Consider the following 22,492-nt stretch of genomic DNA (forward strand, 5'->3'; position numbering starts at 1 on the left):
GTTGGTTCACTTCGGTTCGGTTGGGTTATAGCCAGGCTTGGTCTGCTACTACTCCTACTCCTGTTGCTAGTCCAGCTTCCGGTGCTGCTGCATGACCATATTAAAGGCCAAGCCAAAGTGTTGATGGGTCAGTTTCGACCGCATGCTGTGTTGTGTAGCCAATGCAGACATCATTTTTGTGCCTTTGCAAGATTTTTTCATTCTTAGAAGGCCAGCAAATCGTTGTCACAAAGTTCACAACAGAGCCAATACAGAAAGCACACGTAAAAATAGTTAAAGAAAAATTCCAATAAAATAATTAAAAAAGAAAATGGCTTCAGAAGAAGACGAGGTTTGTTCAGGGCATACTTTTAAGTAAAGCTTTTGAATTTAGACTTTTAGGTATACACGGAGGACGAGACGAACGAGGCCATGTTCTTCATCCGGGAGCATGAGCTGCCCATGACGGAGCTGCGCTATGCCCTCAAGTATGTGCGGATCCTGCACGGAGCCCGATCCCCGGAGAACCAGGTGCTGGCGGACCCAGTTGCCCAGATTCCGGTCGCGGAGGTGGAGCCACCAGTATTCAACTGGGAGGACAAGGAGAACCAACCCGTAGAGCGGCACCCATGAACGTTTTAAATGGTTATTTGTCTAATTTGAGTTGCGTTAAATGCCTTCAGACTTCAGGACTAAAAACAATACATTATTTGTGAAAATAGTGCTGAGTGAAAATAATTATAATAATAATAACAATAATATATAATATATCGTTTACTTTGATACTAAATTTATAAACATTATTTAGTGGGAATATAAACTTGCACTTAAATACCGTTTAACAAAAATTGTCTCCGGAACGAACTTGATTCACTTCAAAGAGTCGCCTGCTTGGGCTTTGTTGGCCAAACTTTTGTTTTTTGCGAGTCCATTTCGGCATCTTTGCATTCAACACTCCGGCATTGCGTTGCATTTCCTGGCAATTCGCGTCGAGATGGACCATTTTTAATTGTCAAACGCAGTCGGGTGACAAATGAAGGCCCCGGAGTTGAGTTGCACCGGAGAAGCCTTAATGACAGCTGATAATTTATTCAGCAAGTGCAACAGCTGAGTGAGGGGCACGAATTGTTTTCCAGCAGCAATGAAATATTTACGCGGGATAAAGGAGCAGCCGAAGGAAGCCGTGTCCTGTGCGCTTCTCAGATGAAATACATCCGCTTGTCATTGTCGGGAGGACCAGGAGTGTCCAGATCTGCTGTAAAATGCAAATGAATTCCCGGGCCATTTCCACCCTCGCCGAGAGACTTGCATTTAATTGGGCTTTAATACGGGGCAGGGGTGGTGATTCGGCAATTCCGGCACTCTGCGGTTAAGTGAAAGTTGAGCTTTGGCCTAAGCCCTCTAAGCCGCGACTAAGTTTAATGTCCCGACGCGAAACGCTCAATTTGCATTTTGCATTTTCTTTTGAAGTGGGGTTGCTTTCCGCATTTGCAATCCTCGCCACCCAGTGAAAAATGTATTGTTTCAAACGGACTTTGCTGCGCCCCAAATTCGATTACTGGTAATTGCCTATTGCCAACCTCCGTTTTGTAATGGCCATGACACAAAAGCCGGGCTTAATTGAATTAAAAGGCGTTGCAAAGCTCAAAAGCAGTCGGTGCCGTGTTCACTGATGAAGCTTTTTAAGCCGTAAACTGATTAATCGCTTGAATTCCGCTTATGGGATGAGTCGATTCAGGGTTGTTGATTAAATCGAATAATTGTGATTGTGCTTGTGGGGGCGGAAGCATTCTGTAAGTTAAAATGAGGATTACCATGAATATCAGGTTAAACGATTTCAGACAGCTATTAATGTCATATATTTAATTTTAAATAATTGTTCAATAAAACGTGTATATTGAAGGACGAAAAACTGAAACTTTATTGCACTATATTATTAGCTTGACAATAATATTTCAATGGTCCATAAATTTAAACTAGTTTTCTAATCACAAAAAGTTTTTTTTTTTAAAATTACTTATAATTCTATACTTTCATTGAGACGAATTCTATTTCTGCATTATTTGTCTATCAATTCTAACAATGAATGGCAAATTTCGATGCAATCTCGTCTGAAGTTCAAATTACGAGCTATTGTGTGAGGACCGCAGACATGTAATAACAAAAACACAAAATTCAGTGCTCATTTAGGCCCCAAAAGAAGCCTCGCCGCAGCCCTATTATTCGAATGGGAATGGGCGCCCATTTGATGGGTTTATTATTGGGTAAATAAATTAAAATTGTTTACCTTTCAGCGTCGACAAGCTTCAGTTCGCCGGAGAGGGATGCAGATACGTAGCTATCTCTTTCTGTGTTTATTTGTTGTTTCTCTGTTAGCCCAACGAGCGAGTGTGTTTTTTATATTATTATTTTTACCCAGTTCAATTGCGGTTACGTGAGTACGCGTATGTTGCGGCAAGTTTATTTGCACAAATTAATGGATAAATGTTCACGCACATGATAATGGAAAAGGACGACATGGAAATGGGTGGCCATCAGCATATGAAAATAAATAGAATAATGGGAAATTTATATCCCCGAAAGAAAATAGAGTGAAAAATTGCCTTTGAAAAACTTCGCATTCAGAAATCGCACGGTGTCCAAATAGTTTGCTTAAATTAGTTTGCGAAAAAACAAAAAAATAGCTATAGAAATTAGAGAAGAGCATCGCTTTGAAAACTTTGCATACCCATTTTTCAATGGTCTACTAAGCTTCATGTTTCGCTTTCTTTTATAAATCACGCAACTGAAAACATAAAAAAGGAGGAACGCAGATAAATACTATATCTATATGTAGGAATAATGGCGAAAGGCAAACAGTTGCGAAAACTATGCCAACTTTGGATATGCGAGTGGGCAACTCTGAAACTGAGAGATTTCCATTCCTGACCACCCTCTCCTCGGGTCCAATCAAACAGTGAACTTTTTCAAGTTCTCTGCACTTTTTCCCCTCTATTGATTCTGCTTTCAAAGCAAGTTTTTTGTTGAATGGTCCAGAGTGAGCTTTGATTGAAATAGTTTAGTTTGTTTTGATAGTCATGCATACGAAAATAAATATTTTAGGGCCTCTCGAAAGTTAACACCTTGGGATAAAAGAATATAAAAGTAAGTGCTGGCGAAAATGAGCATTAAGCCATGGCTTAAAGATCAGGCTTAAGTTTTTTATATCATTATGACCATGGCTTAAAAATATTTACTTCTACTTTAACGTTAAGTTGTTCAAGTAAACGTAACTATTACCGTGAAGTTGAACACTGATTTGAGGTACTGTATTTATTTTACTAGTGCGCAAGGTACTTGCTTTTAAAAACTTCTACTATGGTAATTTAAAATTTAATGGTAAAATTTCAGAATAAGTTGTAAAAATTAAATTAACATTCCATATTTGCCATTTTAGTACTTAAATGAGGAAAAGACCAGGCGGTATTGCATACTCGGCATCTCTGCAGTGCAAGTGCCATAAATGTCAATAGACCAGAAACCATTATGCGTAATAATACCCCCACTCGAAGTCAGTGGAGCAGTGCAGCTGGGGAAGCCAAGGGGAGTCCCATCCCGGATCCCCAAGCCTCTGGCCTTTGTCCGATGTCAGCATTGTCTGTTCCTGTTCCCCGACTTCTGTTCGCATGCTAAACAATATTTCTCCATTACGAAACAATGGGACGAGTCCTGGCCTGTCCCCGACAAGTAGCACCTTTTACTTGTGGCATCAGTTAAAAGTTTTGCTTTTTATGTTAGCGCGTTGCAGTGGCAAGTTCCCCGCCATCCGCCCTCCGCCATCCGCCGCCTTGCCGCCAGGATCCTTGCAACTATCTCAAGTCGTTGCGGCAACTTTTGTTGCCTACTCTTGTGGGTCCTCCTTTCTCTCCATGTGGAAAGTTTTTGCGCTCGCTTATTGTCCGGCGTGGAAAAAACTTTGGTTTTGTTGCTAAATTGAATGCGACTTGTGTTTGCTTTACCGCCGCTGCGTCCTTGTGTCCAACATCATGCTGACGTCCTGCTAAAAGTCCTTGAAGGTGCAAATTGTGAAACAAACAGAGAAACGAGACCTTCCCAGCTGCCTCAAACAGAGATGGTGCAGCAAAGTTGACAGATAAAGTGTTGCAGCGGAACGGTGTCTTAAAGTGGAATAAGACCTCGAGCTTATGGTGATAGCATATCCAGTAATAAAGCTCAAGATTTTTGTTGGTAAGTATGATCTTCGTTGGTAATTAATGTTCCTTGTAATTTTTCACTTGAGTTCAGTCTCTTAAAATATTTAAATAGGTGAAAAGTTTTCGGTTATAATTATTAATCATTAATAGGATTAAGACGTAACGTAGTTTGTTGCATATCTAATTAACTTATAGACCAGCGATAATTTATTAAGCCACAGCTATAAATTGGATTAAATCTATTAGGGTAACAATAATAAAGTCACAGACATTGCTGGTATTGGTCCTACTCAGCCTGGTGGGAATGGTCCCGTCTCGTGTGCCATGTGAAAATTAAGGAGGGAAGTCTGTACTCCAAGACGAGCACTTTTGTTCCCTGTTGTGGGCTAGTCCTAAAAAAAAAAATTAAAATGTAGCAAAGTTTTTTTTTTCATTTTTTTTAGAAAGACAATTTTTGGAAAAGTTTCATGCAAATAGCTTTAAACTAAGAGACTAGACGGACGGACAGACGGATAGAAGGACATGGCTAGATCGACTCTCCTTGTAATGCTGATCAAGAATATATATACTTTATAGGGTATAGGAAATGTCTCCTTCACTGCGTTGCAAACTTCTGCGTTTATACCCTCTGCATGGGTATAAAAATCAAAAACTGATTTTATTTTTCTAGGAATTAACATAGTTACCTAGAATAGGATGGTTTCTCTAGACTTATCTCTAACGGCAAAAACCATCTTAAGCAAAGCACTAATAAATAAGTTCCAGGCCACATTTATTTTTTAATAAAACTGTTCTTAATATTTACATAAGTTTTATTGTGGTGCGCAGCCATACGCACAGTGTGCTGGACTGCCCGGACTTGGTCGCATCCAAACTTCAAAACCTTGTTGCCGCGATCGTCTAGACAGGGCCGTTCCCATCAGACAAAGTAGGACCAATAGTAGCAATAGGGGTAACTTCATCATTGCGCCCATATACAGGGCTATTTCCTTTTTATAGATGCGATACAGTGAATTTTCACAGACAAATAAATGTATTAGACATGCCTCACATTGCATCGCTATGCTCAAAAAATTAGTTAGCCCTTAAAGTACTAGAGTGGAAATCCCTTAACTTCTTGAATAAATAAGACAGAAATTAAATAAAAAGCCGACTGTAAGACACTCTTTTATTAATCAATGCATTGTATTAATTGTATTATTATACGTAGACAGCTTCTTGAAAACTCTATTCACCAAATAATGATGAAAAACTATTAAACTATAAAAAACAACAAATTGAAGCGATTAAATTATAAATTTAGTTGCCAAATATGTTTGTACGGCTAACCAAAATAAACTACTAAAATAAAATCTATATTAACGATTAAATGGTTTAATCTACACCATATAAACTGCTGTCGATCTTAAGGTTTTTTTACTCATATTTAAACCTGTTTATATATATGAATATACATTTAAAAATGCATACTTTTTTCAAAAACTTTTAAAAGCAAAAGATATTTCACAAGGAGACTCAAGGCAGAATCGCCTTAAGTACGGAGACTTGTCCATAATAATAACAAATTATTCCGATAGTCGCCTATAGTTCCAGCAATGTAAACTTAAGAAAATGTGGATTTGAAAATTCGCCCCTAAAAATTGGCCTTACTTTAAGTCCGATTTGAATGAGCAATCCAATTATTTAAAAATGGAAACAATTCCGATTCATCAGTCGAGGACAAACCCGTTTCTAATCATTTTGGTTTTCAGTTTTCAAAGCATTTTAGTTGCCAATTTCTCCGGTCGAACGGTATAAATCGCAGTCATTACATTTAACGGCTTAATTCCGACACAGCCATAAACCAACAAATAATGACCAGGGTACAGGAAACAGCCAAACATTTGGACACACACGGCATACGACATACACAGCATATGACAACCACTAGAACCGTTTGGCATCTAAAAAGTTGTGGGCGAGTCCATTGCACTATCATGGAATATTTATTCAATTTAAATTTACCAATTAACTTGGACTGGGCCCTGGCCATGGGTGGGCAACAAAAAAAAGGCCCCTAAATGCTGACAGCGTTTAGAGCGGAGTTCCGACTCCTGCCGCCGCTGCTGCTAAATAATAAATGCATAATTCGTAGTAGATGGAAAAGCGCGTGCCATAAATATTGCGTGATAAATTATAGAAAAGCTATTAGGACAACAAACGACAGGACCAGGAAGCAGGACTACACGACTACAGGACTATAGGCTCCTTTGTTGAGTGTGGGAAAATAAGCGACCCATTAAATGGTGGGCATTTGGAGCGGTAGCGTTTTCCAACCGCCAACGCCAAGTCCTTCTGTGTTTGACATTTTTCAAATGAGGTTAGCTCGACCAGTAACCGACCAACTGACCGACCGACTGCCCAGCTCGACTGCCTACGCTTGCTTATTTATGTAAATTTGCGTAAATTACTATGAAAATATTTAACGTAAATAGAGCATTTGAAATTTTTATAATTTAAATGGTCAGGCGCAGGCTTCTCGCCCGCCTGGGAAAGTCAGTGTGTGGAAATTTTCCCGGCTACCACCAGCTGTGCACGTAGCTAGTTCCCAAAAGAAACTTGTCGGGCCACAACTTTTGCATCTAACACGAAATGCAAACGGCTGGCATGAGGATGAGTAAAAGCAAAGGATAAAGAAATACAGGAAGCGGAAGCTGAGCAAACAAGGGAAGCCCAAAATGGCATTGACGAGCGAACATTTAAAAAAGTTGAGGAAACAAATAAAAGGCACGAGGTTCATACTCTATTAAATTAAGTGGAATGCCTCAAAATTTAGAATCACTTAGAATCAGATTTAGGTATATGGTAGTAATGTTTGTAGTAAATAAAAGGATACAAAAGGATACAAATTATAAATTTTAAGTATTGATAAAATCCCCAATATTTATGATTAGATATAAATTAAAAACGCATATAATAGAAATTAACAATATTGTTGTTCATATAAATTCAAAGTTATTACAATGTTTTCCTTAAAAATAAATTTATTTATTCTCCCATTTAATACCAATAGCCTATCTTTTATACTTAAATGCAAAGCTGTGGCTTAGTCATGGTAATTTGCAAAAAGCTTTAGAGAGGCATCTTTCAGGCTTATTCCCCACAACCCAACCAAATCATTTGAGGTTAGCATTTGTACACTCCAATTGAAATCAAATGCAAATGCTCGACATGTGTGCCTGGGTTGGAAATGGTCTTGTGTTTCCCCTGGCGCAGGCGGATCAGTTAAATTAAATATTCTTGTCAACTGCAGTCAGCGAGTCAGGCGGAGAAGAAATGTTGCCTCGACAATTTCAAATATTTGCACCGCACTTTATAGATTTTAGGCTTTTAAATAACAAAATACAGTACCAGGAGGAGGCCAAGTCTAAAACTGAGTCTGAGTGTTCTGGCAGTACGAGAGGATGTTTCCGCCTTTGCAGCATGGACGGAGCAAAGTGTCTTCTTTTTTTTGTCGGTTGGGAATGCTGAAAGTGCTCTTCAGTTCTAAGGAAGGGGAATTGTGTAAATGTGTGTCGGTGCTCTATAAAACATTTGCTCTTGAAGTACGTACTTAAATTGCATTCAAGCTGAGCAGTTTCTCGGCAAAGTAATGTGCAAAGATCCTGGTCGGTTTGCTTCTGTTTCTTTTCCCACTGAGTTGTTAAATAAGTTGGCCGAAACGTGTGAATGAGTGTCTAAAGATGTGTCGAATTTCCGTGAAGCAGGCAAAGGCAAAATGTTTGCCAAATTCAATTGAAAAATGAAACCTTGAATATTATTAATAAAAGTTGTGAACTTTATCTTAAGCTTTTTTAACGTTTATTGCTTAAAGTTTATTTTAAATTGCTTACATTTTTGTTCAGGATTTATGTATAGGCGAACTACTTTCCTTCTTTAAGCCCCTGATCGTTATCGCCCTCCAACTAGCCATTAATTTCAGAATATATGATATACAGACCATAAAAGTTATATGTATTCGGCTGAACGTATTTGTATAAATCACGTTTTAATGACATTAACATAACACAAAGGAGTCAGGCAATGTGGCGCTTTTATTAACGATACACTCCGAACAGAACAAGATGATTTGATAGGGCCGAAAGCAATTAACGGGGAACCCAGCCCCTGGATCCCAAATCCCCGATCCAAAATCCCCGAGCATTACATTAGCCAGCCCCGAAGGCATTAAGCGATAAAAACCGATGCGGTCATTAAAAAAATTGGCAGCCCAAGGAGGCGGCGGAGGAGCATGTTTATTTAATTAACGGAAAGCGCCTACGGAAATAAAACTAAATGCCTTGTGTACATTAAATTTAACCAAGCAAGAGAATGATAAAAATAAGCATAGAATTATTTCGGACGACAAACCCTTTCAACTGCCATGGCAATGAAATATATGCCAGGCGGGCAGGACCAAGTCACAATTAGCTTTGGGTTCAATACAAAGGAAGGGTCGTACAACAATTTCTCGCATTACTTCCGCTAAATTAATACCGACTGCGGCTGGACAGGCGCTGGACTGGCGTCGACCCGGCTGGAACCAAAAAAACAACAGAACAATTTCTCCATTTGTCGCACAAAGTGAACAGTGGGTCGCTATTAACAGTTATCTGTAATTTAAAAGTATTCTACTGCTTATTTACTACGATAATATTTGCCCAAATAACCAAAATTAACACCATTTCTATTACATTATTCTATTTTAATGAATTCATATAACTCATACGCAGAGTGGCCTGACTGAAAAACTTCTTTACTCATATACAGGTTACTTGGTAAATTTTGTTGTCTTTAGTCGACAGTCTTGTAATACATATTTTATCCCAGTAATAATAATTTGTTACATTTTATTTGAATTAAATCTATTGAGTTTTTTTTTTAGGACTACTACCGAATATACTTAACCAGTTAATATGTTCAGAATGTTCCTATAAGACCCATTGGTAAATAACACTCAAAAATGTAATTTCCTGGGACGCGACAATTATTGACTTAATGAAATTCCACTCAACCGTAATTGTAGCCCACTGTGCGTGGACTGCCCACTGTGTCGCAGACCGAGTACTTTGCTTAAATTTCTTCTTTGGTTTATGCGGCGTCTGTCGCGTTGCGTGTGTCCTGTTCCGCTCCTTTTCCCTGTGCAAGTGTCGTCGAATTAAAATTCATGGCAGCGCATTTAACTCGCCGGCCAAAAAAGCTGAAAATGTATAAAGAAACGCGCCCAAAACACGACTCCCTTGGTCGTCCGGAATCCCGAACCAGAGCCAAAGCCAAAGCCAGAGCCAGAGTCCCAAGTCCCAAGTCGCGAGTCCAGTTGGGCTTGCACATAATATCTGTTATTTATGGCAACCATAAAGAATGAGGTCAGATGCGACGTCAATTCCTGGGCGGCGACTTTGCCTTAATTAAAGTCGTTAAATCGTGGTGTAGTGCACTGTGGTGAGGCGAGCTGAGTTTCGATTCAAATTAACGAACAGCCAGGTTGGCAATGGGTCATCAGCTCATAGAATTAAATGGCCAGGCAGAAAAGCCAAAGTTTCCGACGAGCCCATAAAGAAAACAGCTTTCCAAGGCCGTAAAAAGAAATATAAATCGACTTAGGAATTCCTTACAAGTAGTTAACCCATTAACGACCACTGGAAAAAAATCTCTGCGGTGAACAAGGGTTGCTTCTATTATATTATTATTATTATAAAAACATTTCATGCATTTTAAATGCATGTTTATTAAGAAAGAACTGAAAATTATTCAATTCGCAGTCAATTTACTGAATTAAGTACAAAGTGTTTCTTCAAATTACGAAAAAAGTATATGTTAAATGTTGGTATGAATATCGAATTATATAGAAAATAAAGGAACTGGAAATACTGGTTCTAGGTTTTATGGCTTCTAACTATTTGTAAATCAAGAAAGGTGTAGAAAGTTCTTTATGGTGTAACCAAAGCTAACACCATTTTCATTAAACGTTTAGTGAGCAATCATGGAAGCCTGCGAAAATAAAGTAAAAACAAACTTTCCCGCTGATATAAACCTCTTGAAAGTACTTGACTCGTTTTCACGTACCTTTGCTCAACTTGAAGCTCAGCCCAAACACATTCCAGCGGCGTTAATCGGCTTATAAACAATTACTTAACATTATAACACAATTTGCAACTCAAGTTCTGCACAATTGCAGGCGGGTCAAAGGTTAAGCGACTGCAGCGTACAAGGAGGTCGTGGAATCGAGGCACCGTAGTCAGGGGCCAGGGGTCAGGGGGTCGGGGGTCAGGGGATCGGGGCATGTAATGAGCGAGAGCTGAACAGTTCAAATAATATCAATTAACTGCAACTTTACGTGCTTCGGCTAATTATCTCGCTTAATAAAGCGCCTAATGAGTGGAAACATCTGCCAACGCCCAGTTGCGAGGCGGGGTCAGAGTGAAAACAGAAAAAAGGTATGGGAGTTCGGGATTTCATTATTCTTCACCCATTCCCTTATTTTCACACGCCTCCTTCGCACTTTGCTGCTCAGTTTTTTACTTCGTCGTCGAGGCAGTAAAAAATAATTATGCTAAAATGGCTTGGCGGTTTATGAATTTTAATTGTTATGTCTGCCCGGGAATTCCCGTTTCGGCAAAGGTGAGGGCGTGGCCTTTTGAGCTTAAACTTGGCCCTGCCTTAAGATGTTTACTTTCTTCTGCTCGAGCCAAATGTTTGCTTTCGCAGTCAGGCAAAAATTGCACACATTTTAAACAGGCAAATAAGGACTACAAGGGTTTTAATTTAAAAAGGATGAGGAAAATTGGGCTAGAGTTCAGGGATATATATATACGTGTGTGTGTGTGTGTGTGCTAGTGACGTTTGAGCTCATTAAGAAAATTCGTGCGGTCGCTTTGGCAACTATTTTAGCATCAGAGCGCATGAACCAAACGCCGCAGGATGCCGGACAAAGGCGTGGCTTAATTGTTTTCAAAGGGGATCCCCTAAAGTAGGCAACCAAACCTCAGATTTTCTTAAAAGTTAAATTAACTTTAAATTAGTTTTTAGTTTTCAAATCAATGTATCAACATATCCCCTTCTTAAAGTTTCGCTGCCATTCTGCCCTCATTATACTTCTCCCCGCTTATTCAATGTGTTTTTTTAAGCCAAACAAAACGCATGTGAACTCTGCATAATTATGCGCAAAATATACAAAGTACACACACACAAACATATACACACTCTGGCTATGCGTACATAGGAATGTATATATGCTGTATAAATATTTGTTGGCGACTTCACAAAAGCTAGAAATGTATGTTTTAGCTTAGGAAACCTTGGGGTTTCTTCAGGCCATGTATTTAATAATTGCAGCAAACACTAGAGGTAAATTATTCAATTTGGCATAGGTTCGTTCAGGTTAAAGTCATTATAAAACGTTTCAAACATTTTGGTATTATACAATAAATATTTGTTTTGCCCTATTAATCTTTTGAACAAAAGTTTTCAGCTAAAGAAATATATTTTATGAATATATAAATATTTAAGTAGGTGTTTGTAATATCTACAATACAAGTTTCTAGGACTTGACCGTTTAGAGTGATTTTAAATTGCTTAGCTAGTCCTTGGTAATTTAGCACATGGCCTGTTGGCATTCCTTTGGCAATTATAAGCCCATCCAACTGTTTTTGAGACCGCTCATAGCCTTAACCTCATTTTCCACTCTTTTGACAGGTGCTGCCGACTTGGTTTGCTTTTTATTCCGCATCTCTTTGCAGCATTTTTCCAAGCAAATTGTTCTTTTACTTTCTTTCGGTTTTGCTTGCACTTGCTGCAGGGGCGGAGGCGGGGAATGAAGGGGGTGGAGGGGGTGGCGTGGCAGGGAGGATAACGAGAGAAACTCGTATGACAAATAGCCTGCGGCTTTATACACAACGTTGAGAAGCTGTCATTGTCTAGATTCATGTTGCTTTTTCTTCAGCTGCTTTTTGTTCTTCTCTTCCCCTTTCATATGTTGTTTTTCCAAGCCATAGTTTTGCCAGCAGTTTTCCTTTGCCTCGCCCTCTCTGTTTTTCTTATTCCGTATGGGTTTTCCTTTTCTCCTTTTCTCCTTTTTTTTCTGTTTACACTAACTACTTGCTGTTACTCGGGTTTGTTGTGGCTTTGGGTGCTCCGTTCGTTGCTCCTCCGCCCTTGTGGCTGGTGCATCTAACCACCACCCTCCTCAAGGACACGCAGTTGCAGCTGGAAAGGATTCGCTCCGAGTGCCATTAAAATGCACCCAGGGCTGTTGATTGGTAAAAGAAAATGTAACATGTGGCTTACCCAAAACTTTTACTGGGCCAACGAATGCTGGTTACAGAAATTGAAGGGGAAAACCGCAGTGTTTTAAAGATCTGACACCTTAAGCATGGGTTTTTAAGATAAATGACCATGGCTGCCATCACTGGCACTTGAATGCTTTTGATTTTTGCTTGCCCTCTAAACTTTAAATGTCATAATTGGTAAATATATCTATAGAAACATTTATTTGTGAACTTATATTAGCAAAGACTAACAACGATTAACGGAGATAAGGAGATAAACACAAGTGGTCTAGCTACAATAAAGTTAATTGCTTTTCGTAATAATAAATTGCTTTCTCACTTGTTTTTTTTTAACTCTGCCGTTAATCAATAATTTAAAGATGCATGAGACAAGAAAACCAAATTAGTTTAACATATTTTTGTGGTACTATCGAAACAAATGTTCAGCATGTTCAATATTGCTGAAAAAGATTGACTTCTTGTCAAAAGTGTATGAGTATAAAATTAAATTTATGCACGCCTTTTCATTCAGTCTTCAATTTTATGAATTCCAAACTTGTCAGAAGATAATTGCGCTCCACTTTTAAGCTTGAGGCCTATGCTTTGAGATTTGATAGAACCGCCTGCCAATTGCAGCTGTACAAATTACATTAATTTGCAACGAGGCCACAAAACAAGTTGGCCAATACCCTGCCACGCCCCTCGACACGTTCCGCCTCCAAGAGATGCAGGAGAGCAGCGAACATCGAGCATCGAGCATTCAGGATGACGATGACGCATTGCGTATGCATCTGTCATGTGTATGACAGCGTCGCGTTTAAATAAATTCTGCAGACCAGGCCGGCATTTAAGAAATGCCTAGCAAATGCTGCAGGATGCAGGATGCAGGATGTAGGATGCAGGATGCCCAGAGGATGGGCGGCGGCCTGTCAGCCAAATATATCCAAGTCAGTGACGACAGAGCCAGGCCAGAGTTTTGGGCCAGTTGGCCAGCCAAATGACAGCGTTGATGGACAGTTTTGTGCAATTGCATTGCATATGGTTAGGCGCAGTGCCAGTGACAGCCACGCCCCCTTCTGCCCGGGGGCTCATCATCATCAGCATCGCCAGCCGAACAGAAATGAGTGGGGGGAATGTGCCAAATCCGCTACAAAATGATATGCAAATGCAGCCAACCAAAAAGAGTAAAAATCTTGGCTGCAATTAAAAGCTAAATGCACTGGACGATAGCGTCAAGTTTTAGCCCACAAACCATTAACCCACCAAAAGTATGGTGTAAAACTGTGGTATCAACCGAATTTTGAAGTTGAATCAGTTGTATTAGTGTTACAACAATTTACAGGAAATTTATAAATAGTTGGAGCATTTAAAGTATATGTTATTAGCCAAAATAGTTATTTTACTTTTTTCTATATATTTAAATTTGGCAATATTATTAAAATTGTATTTACCAATAAACAAGTCATGTTTTTTAATCAATTATATTATATTAATCGATCTACGAGAACCCATTTTAAATAAAAATAACAAAGGTTTACCGAAGTATGCTTCCTTTTGAACAGAGTTTGCTGGCACATTTTGAATGGTAATGAAATCGCCTTTTATTAGGTAGGGAATCATGCTATTATTGAGAAACTAAACAAAATTATTAAGTTAATTCTTTCTCTACATTTTTTATAACAATAACTATTTAAAGCTAGGTACATTTCCTCAGCCCATTCCAACTTAATAATATTGTAGTGCACTTCCAAAAACTCTCCTCACTTTCTTGGCTATCCGATTACTGTTTTTCTCCCAGGACACTGAGCAATAATGGGTTAATTAGCTCCGCTGCAGAAATTGCAGTGGCGAACGCAAAGGCAAAAACCGCGAGATATCAGACCAATTTAGTGTTATTGCAGTCGCATAACTCCAGAGATTGCCCACAGGACTCAGAGCGACAGAGGGAGGACGAGATGAGGCCGCAGGACCCAGAGCACCGAGCACCGAGCACCGAACGCAGGACGCAGGACACAGGACTCAAACAAAAGGCAAATGCGACAACGCCAACTGCACAATTAGCACTCGGAAACAACTCGAGTTGGGCGGGCAAAGAAGTTGGGGGAAATAATATTGTCGACGCAACGGAAATGTAACTGGGAATTATTTAATTTGCAAACTACAATGCCCAGAGCAATCCTGCGAGCGGCGAGCTGCAATCCGCATTTCCCACTACCACTTCATTGTTTTATGGCTTTGTTTGAGAGCGACTCCTTCTGCACTTCGGATTGCCATTGTCTATGCGACATAATTGTTATGATAACTGTCTCGCTTTACGGCCGCATCAGGGGAGTAACTTAAGTAAATGTCGGTGCTTTTAGTTCCCTGCTGTATGTGCAGTGCCACTTTGCCCCGGCCAAAAGCCAAAAGCAATCCCGGCCCGCGATCAGACATCTCAAAGGCCGTAAATATAGACTCTTTTCGCTGTCCCACCTGAAGGCATTTATCAGATGCAGACAGACGACGTCCAGAAGACAAAAAATGGCATTGACTTTGCCGAAAACGAGCGAAAAACCACAAAAATCGGTGCTCAGTCAGGTGAGCTTTTGTTTTGTCTGCCGCCGTCTCGCCGTTGACATTTTTCGGAAAACCCCCAATGACAAGTTAATGAACGTCTGCCGCGCTTTGATAGTCAGATCTTTCTGGTAACTTCGAGGTCGAAGTAAAAATGCTCTAGCAAATGGCAAAGTTTCAGAATACTATATGTGTAACTCTAAGAGAAATCAATAAAAGTGTTTAATTTTTCATTCAAATTTAATAACACTTAATAAATGCGCTCTATAAATTGAATTAACTTAAATGAAGCCATTTGTGTTGAAGAAGAAATAGTTTTACTAAATTACAGCATTAAACCGAAACCTATTTTTTAGTACTGCATTCAAAAATTATTTTTAGTTGATTAACTTAACAAGATATTTTTTTTAAAACGTATACAAAATGTTATAAATTAAATTCTTTCATCCATTGATCAATTTATTTATTTTCAATTTATATTTTCCAGTTAAATATCTCTCTCTCATTTAGAGATACCTTTCAAATGGTTGACTCCATATGACCTGTCGTACCTTTCCAAACTGTTCAACTGCCATAATGGCTTTAGCATCATCATCATCATCATCATCGTACTGCCAGCGTCTATTTTGCATAATTTCCCATCCCCGGATTCGACAGCAAGGCCAATGGCAATGCCACTGGCGAAATGAAAAGCCATTTACCGAAAAACACAGACATGCTAATTAATGTTAACGGAAATTGTAATTAGAATTGGTTTGTCGAGCTGTGGAAAGAGCAGAATGATTCGATGGGGTCTGGCCTTGGAAGCAGAAGGACCAAAGTTAAGGCAACTTGGCGCTGATATGATTATAACTTTTAGCCACAAATTCAACAAAACTTTGCGAACTAAGTCGCCACAGTCTCAGTCCCCCCAATGCCGCCCCCATATACGTAGAAAACAGACATATGTTGTGGGGGCGGCAAAGTTTTGTGCATACGCCAGATAGTTTATAATTTAGGACGGCGACGACGGCGCCGTGTTAAGCACACAAATCATTATGGCAGTGATACCAAAGCCAGCGGTTCACTTTTTAAAACAAGGGGCCGCAAAACCGAAACAGAAATCCAAAACAAACTGAGGTGCCAAGGGCGGGCAGAGACAGTCAAATCCTTTTTAGCGCCATAAATTAACTTCATTTCCGTGCCAGACGCAACACGACAGCCGGCAAACGTGTGCGGTGAGTTTTGAAAAAGCATGGCATGGGGTGTTCAAAGTGTGGGAGTCAGTGATATAGGGTTTCGGCTTAGACTGGCAGCAAAAAACATAACAATGTTGAAAAAGTCTAAAGAGCGAAGCTAAACTGGCAATTATTTAGTAAACACACTTTTAATTCAGATTGTCATTGGAAAATAGCCCAGCTATCGTTTATGTTAACTGTTTCAGCTTTGAAGAATATTTGTCAGAACTCTACATTTCTCTTCTCTAACATTATAAATATTAAATATTTAATTTTCGCTCATTTTACTTAAGTCCCATGACTTCTATTACTTCATCCACAGTTGCATCCAATTGACTGGACTGATGGCAAAATGAATTTTTCCTTTATCATTTCGCATCAACATGGCGTATGCGTAATATTTAGAGCGCCAAGCACGTAACTCATACGCACCGGCATAAGAAAGGCATCGGCAAAAAGATAGAGAAAGCGGAAAAGCGAGTGAAAGAGTAAGGGGGTGGGGAAATGCCTTCACACATATTTGCATGCTATAAATGCGACAACACACGCAAATACTCACACATTGAGAGACAGGCAGACACGCACACGCCCACATATTACGCAAATTCCATGCTCAATTTCAGATTTGAGCAAACGGCATACCTGAGCAGCCTATTCCGAAAACCCAGCCACGCCCCCTCAAGCTCAGCCCCTTGTTACAGAAATCAACTCTGCTTACGTGACGCAATGATAACGTGTATTTTGCTCCACGGCGAAATAACTCTTGGCAAAACAATAGAACCTTACCATACATTATATATTAAAAAATTACGAACAAAGATTATCAAGTAAAAATAAAATACAAATTGTATTAGTTGGACACCATATAATATTTGGCGTGATTTATCTTATTTGGCTATGCAATCTTTATCAACTTTTTTAAATTATTGCTGTTAAATTTTCTATTCATTTCTGAACGAAAGCTTGCATATATAGGTTTTGCAGAGATCTTAGAGTATGAAGGATTCGAAATAAACTGGAAACTCAGCTCAAAAATGACCAATAATAACATAATGTTTTAATATTAGTGCAAAAGAAAGAATTTAATCCCAATATGTCAAAATAAACTATAAGTCCGTAAGAATCTGTAAGGCCAATATTTCTTACACACTTTTTTCTCAGTGTGCCGAATAATTCGAGCTAAGTGTGGCTGTGTTGAGGGTGTTGGGCCCCCAAGTCGAGTTCTGTCTCGGGGACCTAGCCCAAAGTTTCACTTGAAAGCAAATTATGCTGATGACAACAACAGGATTCGGCAGCAGCAGGAGCAACATTGGCAATTGAGGACGTGCCAGCAGCTGACAACTCCCCTTGGTTGGGCGACACCTATCGGGGATATTTGGCATTTTTCTCGCCGCATACTTTTATGCGCCATTGATGAATTTTGAATGAATCGGGTGTCGAAGAGAAGAGCAGAGATTTGCCTAATGAAATGCGCGAACCGAGATGGGCAAGGGGAGGAGTCTAAATTGGGCTGATGATGGGTTTGTTTGCCCGAGGAAGAAGTACACCGAAAGAAATTACATTTTTAAAATTATGCTCAACATGAAGTATTTCAAAAAACTTTTCACAAATAAGAAGGCGACTTAAGATATGCTACTGTGTCCAAACAAAATAGCAACATTTGAGTGATTTTTAAAAACGTTAAAAAAAGAGCTTTGGGCATTATAATTTAGTTTAATATTAATAATTAAGCAGTATAATTTTTTTGACGTAAATCTATTTTAAAAAACGCCTGAAAATATAAGATTATAATATATGAAAGTTCGTTTTAAATATGAATTTATAATATAATGTTTAAACAAACGGCATGAGGTCGGCTAAAGAATTTTAAAACCTTAAATGCCTTGTGTTTTTTCTCTGTTTAAATTCATATATAATATATGTATAAGAATCCGATGACGCTCTAATCCCGTTGTTCGCATAGCTTGACTACGGATTCAATAACCTACTGCCGCTCTCAGCTTATCTGCAAACAGATTTCCCCAGTTTGCAAGTGATTTATGGCAGGCACATTTGAATTACTTCGCCTACTTCTGAACGGCGGACAGATCTGAGTCTTTGGGTAATTGTGCCTAGAAGCCAGATCATATATCATCGTGTAGTGGTCTTGCACATGCCAGCAGCAGTTTAAACAACAGGGCTCGGTCTGAATTTGTCATTGACATATTTATGCCACGCCCTGTGGCCGCTAAGTGTATCCACGGAATAGATCGAGGGGCTGCCAACTACTTGAGTGCCTAGCACACACTTTCAAATCTATCACACTTGTGATAACAGAAAGTTTCGCATGCGATACATTTTCAAAGTTGTTCGGTTTAGAGAGGCAATAACCGAGATGACACACATTGATTGAGCTTAATCAAATAAGAGGAGAATATTTTTCAGCAAAAATCACAAAATATTGAGACGAGCTCATAAATTTGCCGCTATCAATCATACGCACTGTTGGCTGCTCAAGACGATAGAGCAGTAAAAAAACAATCCATTCCAAAAACCGTATGAGAACAATTTGTTACATAAAAGCAAGGCAAAAAATCACAAGCTGCATTTCTGCATGCACAACTCGAATAATTAAAATAAACGTTTTCAGAGATAACAAACCGCTGGGAAAACACTCGATTAAAAGACATCATCAATAAATTGCATTTGCATTATAAACAATTCCATTTTCTCCATCCCAATCGTTAATATTCGCACAAAAATGAATTGAAAACATATAGGGTAAGTGTGTGTTTGTTAAATGCAATATACATACATCTGTTTGGTCTTGTGGGTTAAAAGCTCGGGGCCTGTGAAGTTTAATGGTTTACACATATTGGTATGAAAGTGCTTTGGAGAGCTCTTTACGGCTCGCCGGCGCTCGGCTTTTTATGAGTCTGGGCAATTGTGTGCAGGCCAAAGGCGTTGACGACCGCTCTGGACCCGGCCAGTTTGGTAATTCTTTTTGTTTTTGACAACTTTGAAGCTCCAAAGTTGGTTGCGCACAGTGGAAGCACACATGACCTAAATGAAACAGTTTTTAACAATTATTCAATTTTGAATTTTCTTGCTTTTAACAATTATTTAATTAAAAAATTTATGTAAATAGGGTGGCAAATTATAGAAACGCAAAAAAAGAAAGTGGGAGAGAAACATAATGTCAAAATTTAAGAAAATGTTTTTCTGTTTCTCCTCCTTTCATAGCTTGTTTGATAGGACAAGCTCAATTGTCTTAAGTTTTCTAAAACCAAATCTGAAGGTAGACTTCGGTGTATGTCAAATAAATAAATACCAACTGAGCTCCAAAAATAGCAAAATATTAATAAATGGAACATACCGAAAGCAACATTTTTGTGTTTAAGAATTATATTTTTAATAAATTTTAGAGTTTAGTCCCATTGTGGCGCTCTTTTGCCCGGAATCGTAAAAAAAGTGTTTACATTTCATTCATAAAATATCAATTACGGACATGTGTGACAGCTAAGCGAGTGTGTCTGGGTGTATGGGTTTTGTAAGTCAAATCGATATCATACGAATACGTGAGGACATCAGAGTTCATTGCAAGAGCTTCCTCGTCGGCTGGGTGACATTTAGGGGCAATATGGTGCACAGCACGCTCCCTGATGGAAATTTAACGAGTTGCGCGACAACAGCTCTTGTAATGCATAGCAGCACAGTATAATCAGCTGCCAGTTTTGCTGAACTAAGAGGCGAGTGATGAGGAGACTCAGGCATCAAACTGCTCATAAACAGCTCGTTGGTAAGCCGGATGGCAGCAATTGATTGAAAACTTAATGTATTACCATTCAAGCAAAAATTAATTATGATTATTATTAGAAGGTTATATATCTTCATTTAAGTTGCCTTTTTATGTGTTATAGTTTGAACCTGTTGTAATGTGACATTATTTAATAATAAAAAGCTTCTTAGGCTTTAAGATTAACTGTCTTCTATTCATTAAGATAATACTATATAAATGTTTGGAAACAGACTATGTCTACTAAAAACATGTTTTTATTCTTTCTTTCTGATTAAAATTATTTTAGATTGTTAATAAATAATACCTCCAATGCAAGTTTTAAAGTCTTTCTACTAAGGTTTTCCAGAGATCTCTTCTAAATAAACTTCAGCCCAAAGTCAAATCTCGGAGACATATAAAACTTCTGTTTTGACAACATTTTTGAAATCAATCAAATCGTAGACTTTTAAATTACATTTTCTGAGAAAATTTCTTAGAAATTGTGTATGCAGCCTTGCCTTGATAAAATCTCTTGAATTTCTCCTTAATTTAATGCAATATCCTTAAGCGAACAGAAAACCAAAATCAAGACCACGCCCATTCGCTTTTGGCCCGGCGGCTTCTCTATTTAAGTAAATGCAGCCCACAGCATTCGCATAACCAAGCAGCTCGGCTGTCCTCCATTTGGCCAGCCACCCACTGAGCCTCCCACTGAGCCACCCACTGAGTCACCCACTCAGCCACCCTGCTTAACATCCGCTGGCCGCACCTGCTGTCTGCAGTTTGCAGTTTGCTGGGTGCACTTTGCTGCCTACTTTGGGGCGCCACTCAATTATTTATGTGCCCCTGCAGTGCCGCCTTCCCATATGAGGGGCGAACTTTTTCGCCAATTGCACCACCATCACCACCACCACCATCACTACCATCGTCACTACCACCAGCTCCACCACGTTGGCAACATGGAATGTCTTTAATGTTAATGACTCGAGTGCTGCAGAACTTTTGCAAACGCTTAAGGCGGCTTTGCGGCAAGACGACGATGACGATGACGATGACTATGACGATGCCAATGCCGCCAACTTTCCCATTGTGCAGCGGGGAAATCTCATATCTCTGGTGACAAGTTTTCGCTGCACACACAACTTTTTTTAATAGCATGCAGGCACTCATTAAAAACGCATTAACTATGCAATGTAAATCATTATTGTGCCATAAGTAGCACTCAGCCCATTCATACCATACCTCTCTCTCTCCCGGGGGCACTGGTAATACCGATTCGGTATCATCTGGCAGCAGTTATAGTTATGTCATCCGATAATTGTGTACATGTGTATACCGTCGGATGTATATGTTCAACATGAGTAATCATGCCGACTGACCCTCGGGTTGAAGGCCTCAGACAGATTAAACTTTTAGTGAAAGAGAAACAAAGAAATATATTATGATTTAAAAATAATAATAACGTACTATAGCAGATCGATTTGTTAAATACCCTTCATTTAAAAGTGTTTATTGCATTTTATTTTAAAATAAAGTAGAGGTTCAACCAAGAAACTGAAACAAGATCATTAAATGTAAGATATATGAATGTAAAGATATGTTAGATGTAAAATTTTTCACCTAAGCAGAGGTTGATATTTTTTAATTATTCTAAAGAAAAGTTTTTTATGTTAGCTTTGATATAAAAAAAAAAACAGATTTATACAATGTTTACACAGTTTTGTGTAATATTTAAAAAATAAATCGCTTAAAAAAGTAGTCTTTAAATAAAGCATCCCCAATGGCAAGCGATTTAGAAACCCCGTAGAAATTCCAGAGCGCCGACCCATGGAATCCATTCACAATGCATCAGGAGAAATGGCCGTCGAAACCAGCAATTTTTCACAATTTTTTGCTTATCTCCTTAACATGTTAATAACCCCACCTGGGGGGTAATAGCATCCCAAAGCCAGGCCAAAGTTGGCCACCTCGACATGCCATTCAGGTGGTGGCAATAAATATTTTATAAAGGCCAGACGACGTCAACAAGAACACGATGGCATACGGCACATCCTCCACAGGTAGCGACCCTCGTAAAAAAGGCAACTTTGTAGAAAAGATTGCGCTGATGTGCTGAAAATTCCTTCCTTCCGTCTTGTCAACGACAGCTGAATAGGCCACACAATTGGCTGGCAGATGGCTAAGCGTCTGGCAAGGAACCAACAAAGTGGGGTTGCCCTTTTGACCCAGGACCAGAGTCCCAGCTCGTTTCCTTACCCACATGGGCCGTCGGGGTTTTCCATTTCTTTATTCATTAGCATTTCGACGGGTCGGACTCTTCGTGAATGGGAAATCCCCACATTAATATTAAATTCTGCTCTGCTCTGCTCTGCACACTTTTCAAGCTAATTTGTTAGAGTGCGAAATGTTTAACAAATTTAAATAGTAAGCCCGGCAAATTAGTTTTTATTCCGCCAGCAAACAAATCTGACCCAGCGGCCTAAAGACCATTTCCGTTGTTAGCCCAAT

The 22,492-nt window shown here is 39.1% G+C and overlaps 1 protein-coding gene across 1 annotated transcript; it reads left to right on the forward strand.

Moving 5' to 3' along the window:
• The first annotated feature begins 200 nt into the window (after positions 1-200).
• Positions 201-702, forward strand: LOC128257732 (uncharacterized). The gene is made up of 2 exons (XM_052988902.1): positions 201-331; positions 382-702. The coding sequence occupies exons 1-2, from the start codon at positions 311-313 to the stop codon at positions 610-612; spliced, it is 252 nt and encodes an 83-aa protein (XP_052844862.1). The 5' UTR covers positions 201-310; the 3' UTR covers positions 613-702.
• The last annotated feature ends 21,790 nt before the right edge of the window (positions 703-22,492 follow it).

The sequence above is a fragment of the Drosophila gunungcola genome (assembly GCF_025200985.1).
Source record: "Drosophila gunungcola strain Sukarami chromosome 3L unlocalized genomic scaffold, Dgunungcola_SK_2 000002F, whole genome shotgun sequence".
NCBI lineage: Eukaryota > Metazoa > Arthropoda > Insecta > Diptera > Drosophilidae > Drosophila > Drosophila gunungcola.

Excerpts from the sequence above, each read along its gene's own strand:
- LOC128257732 (XM_052988902.1), top strand. The coding sequence starts at position 311 with ATGGCTTCAGAAGAAGACGAG. Across the intron at positions 332-381 it reads TGGCTTCAGAAGAAGACGAG|GTATACACGGAGGACGAGAC; the intron begins GTTTGTTCAGGG and ends TTAGACTTTTAG.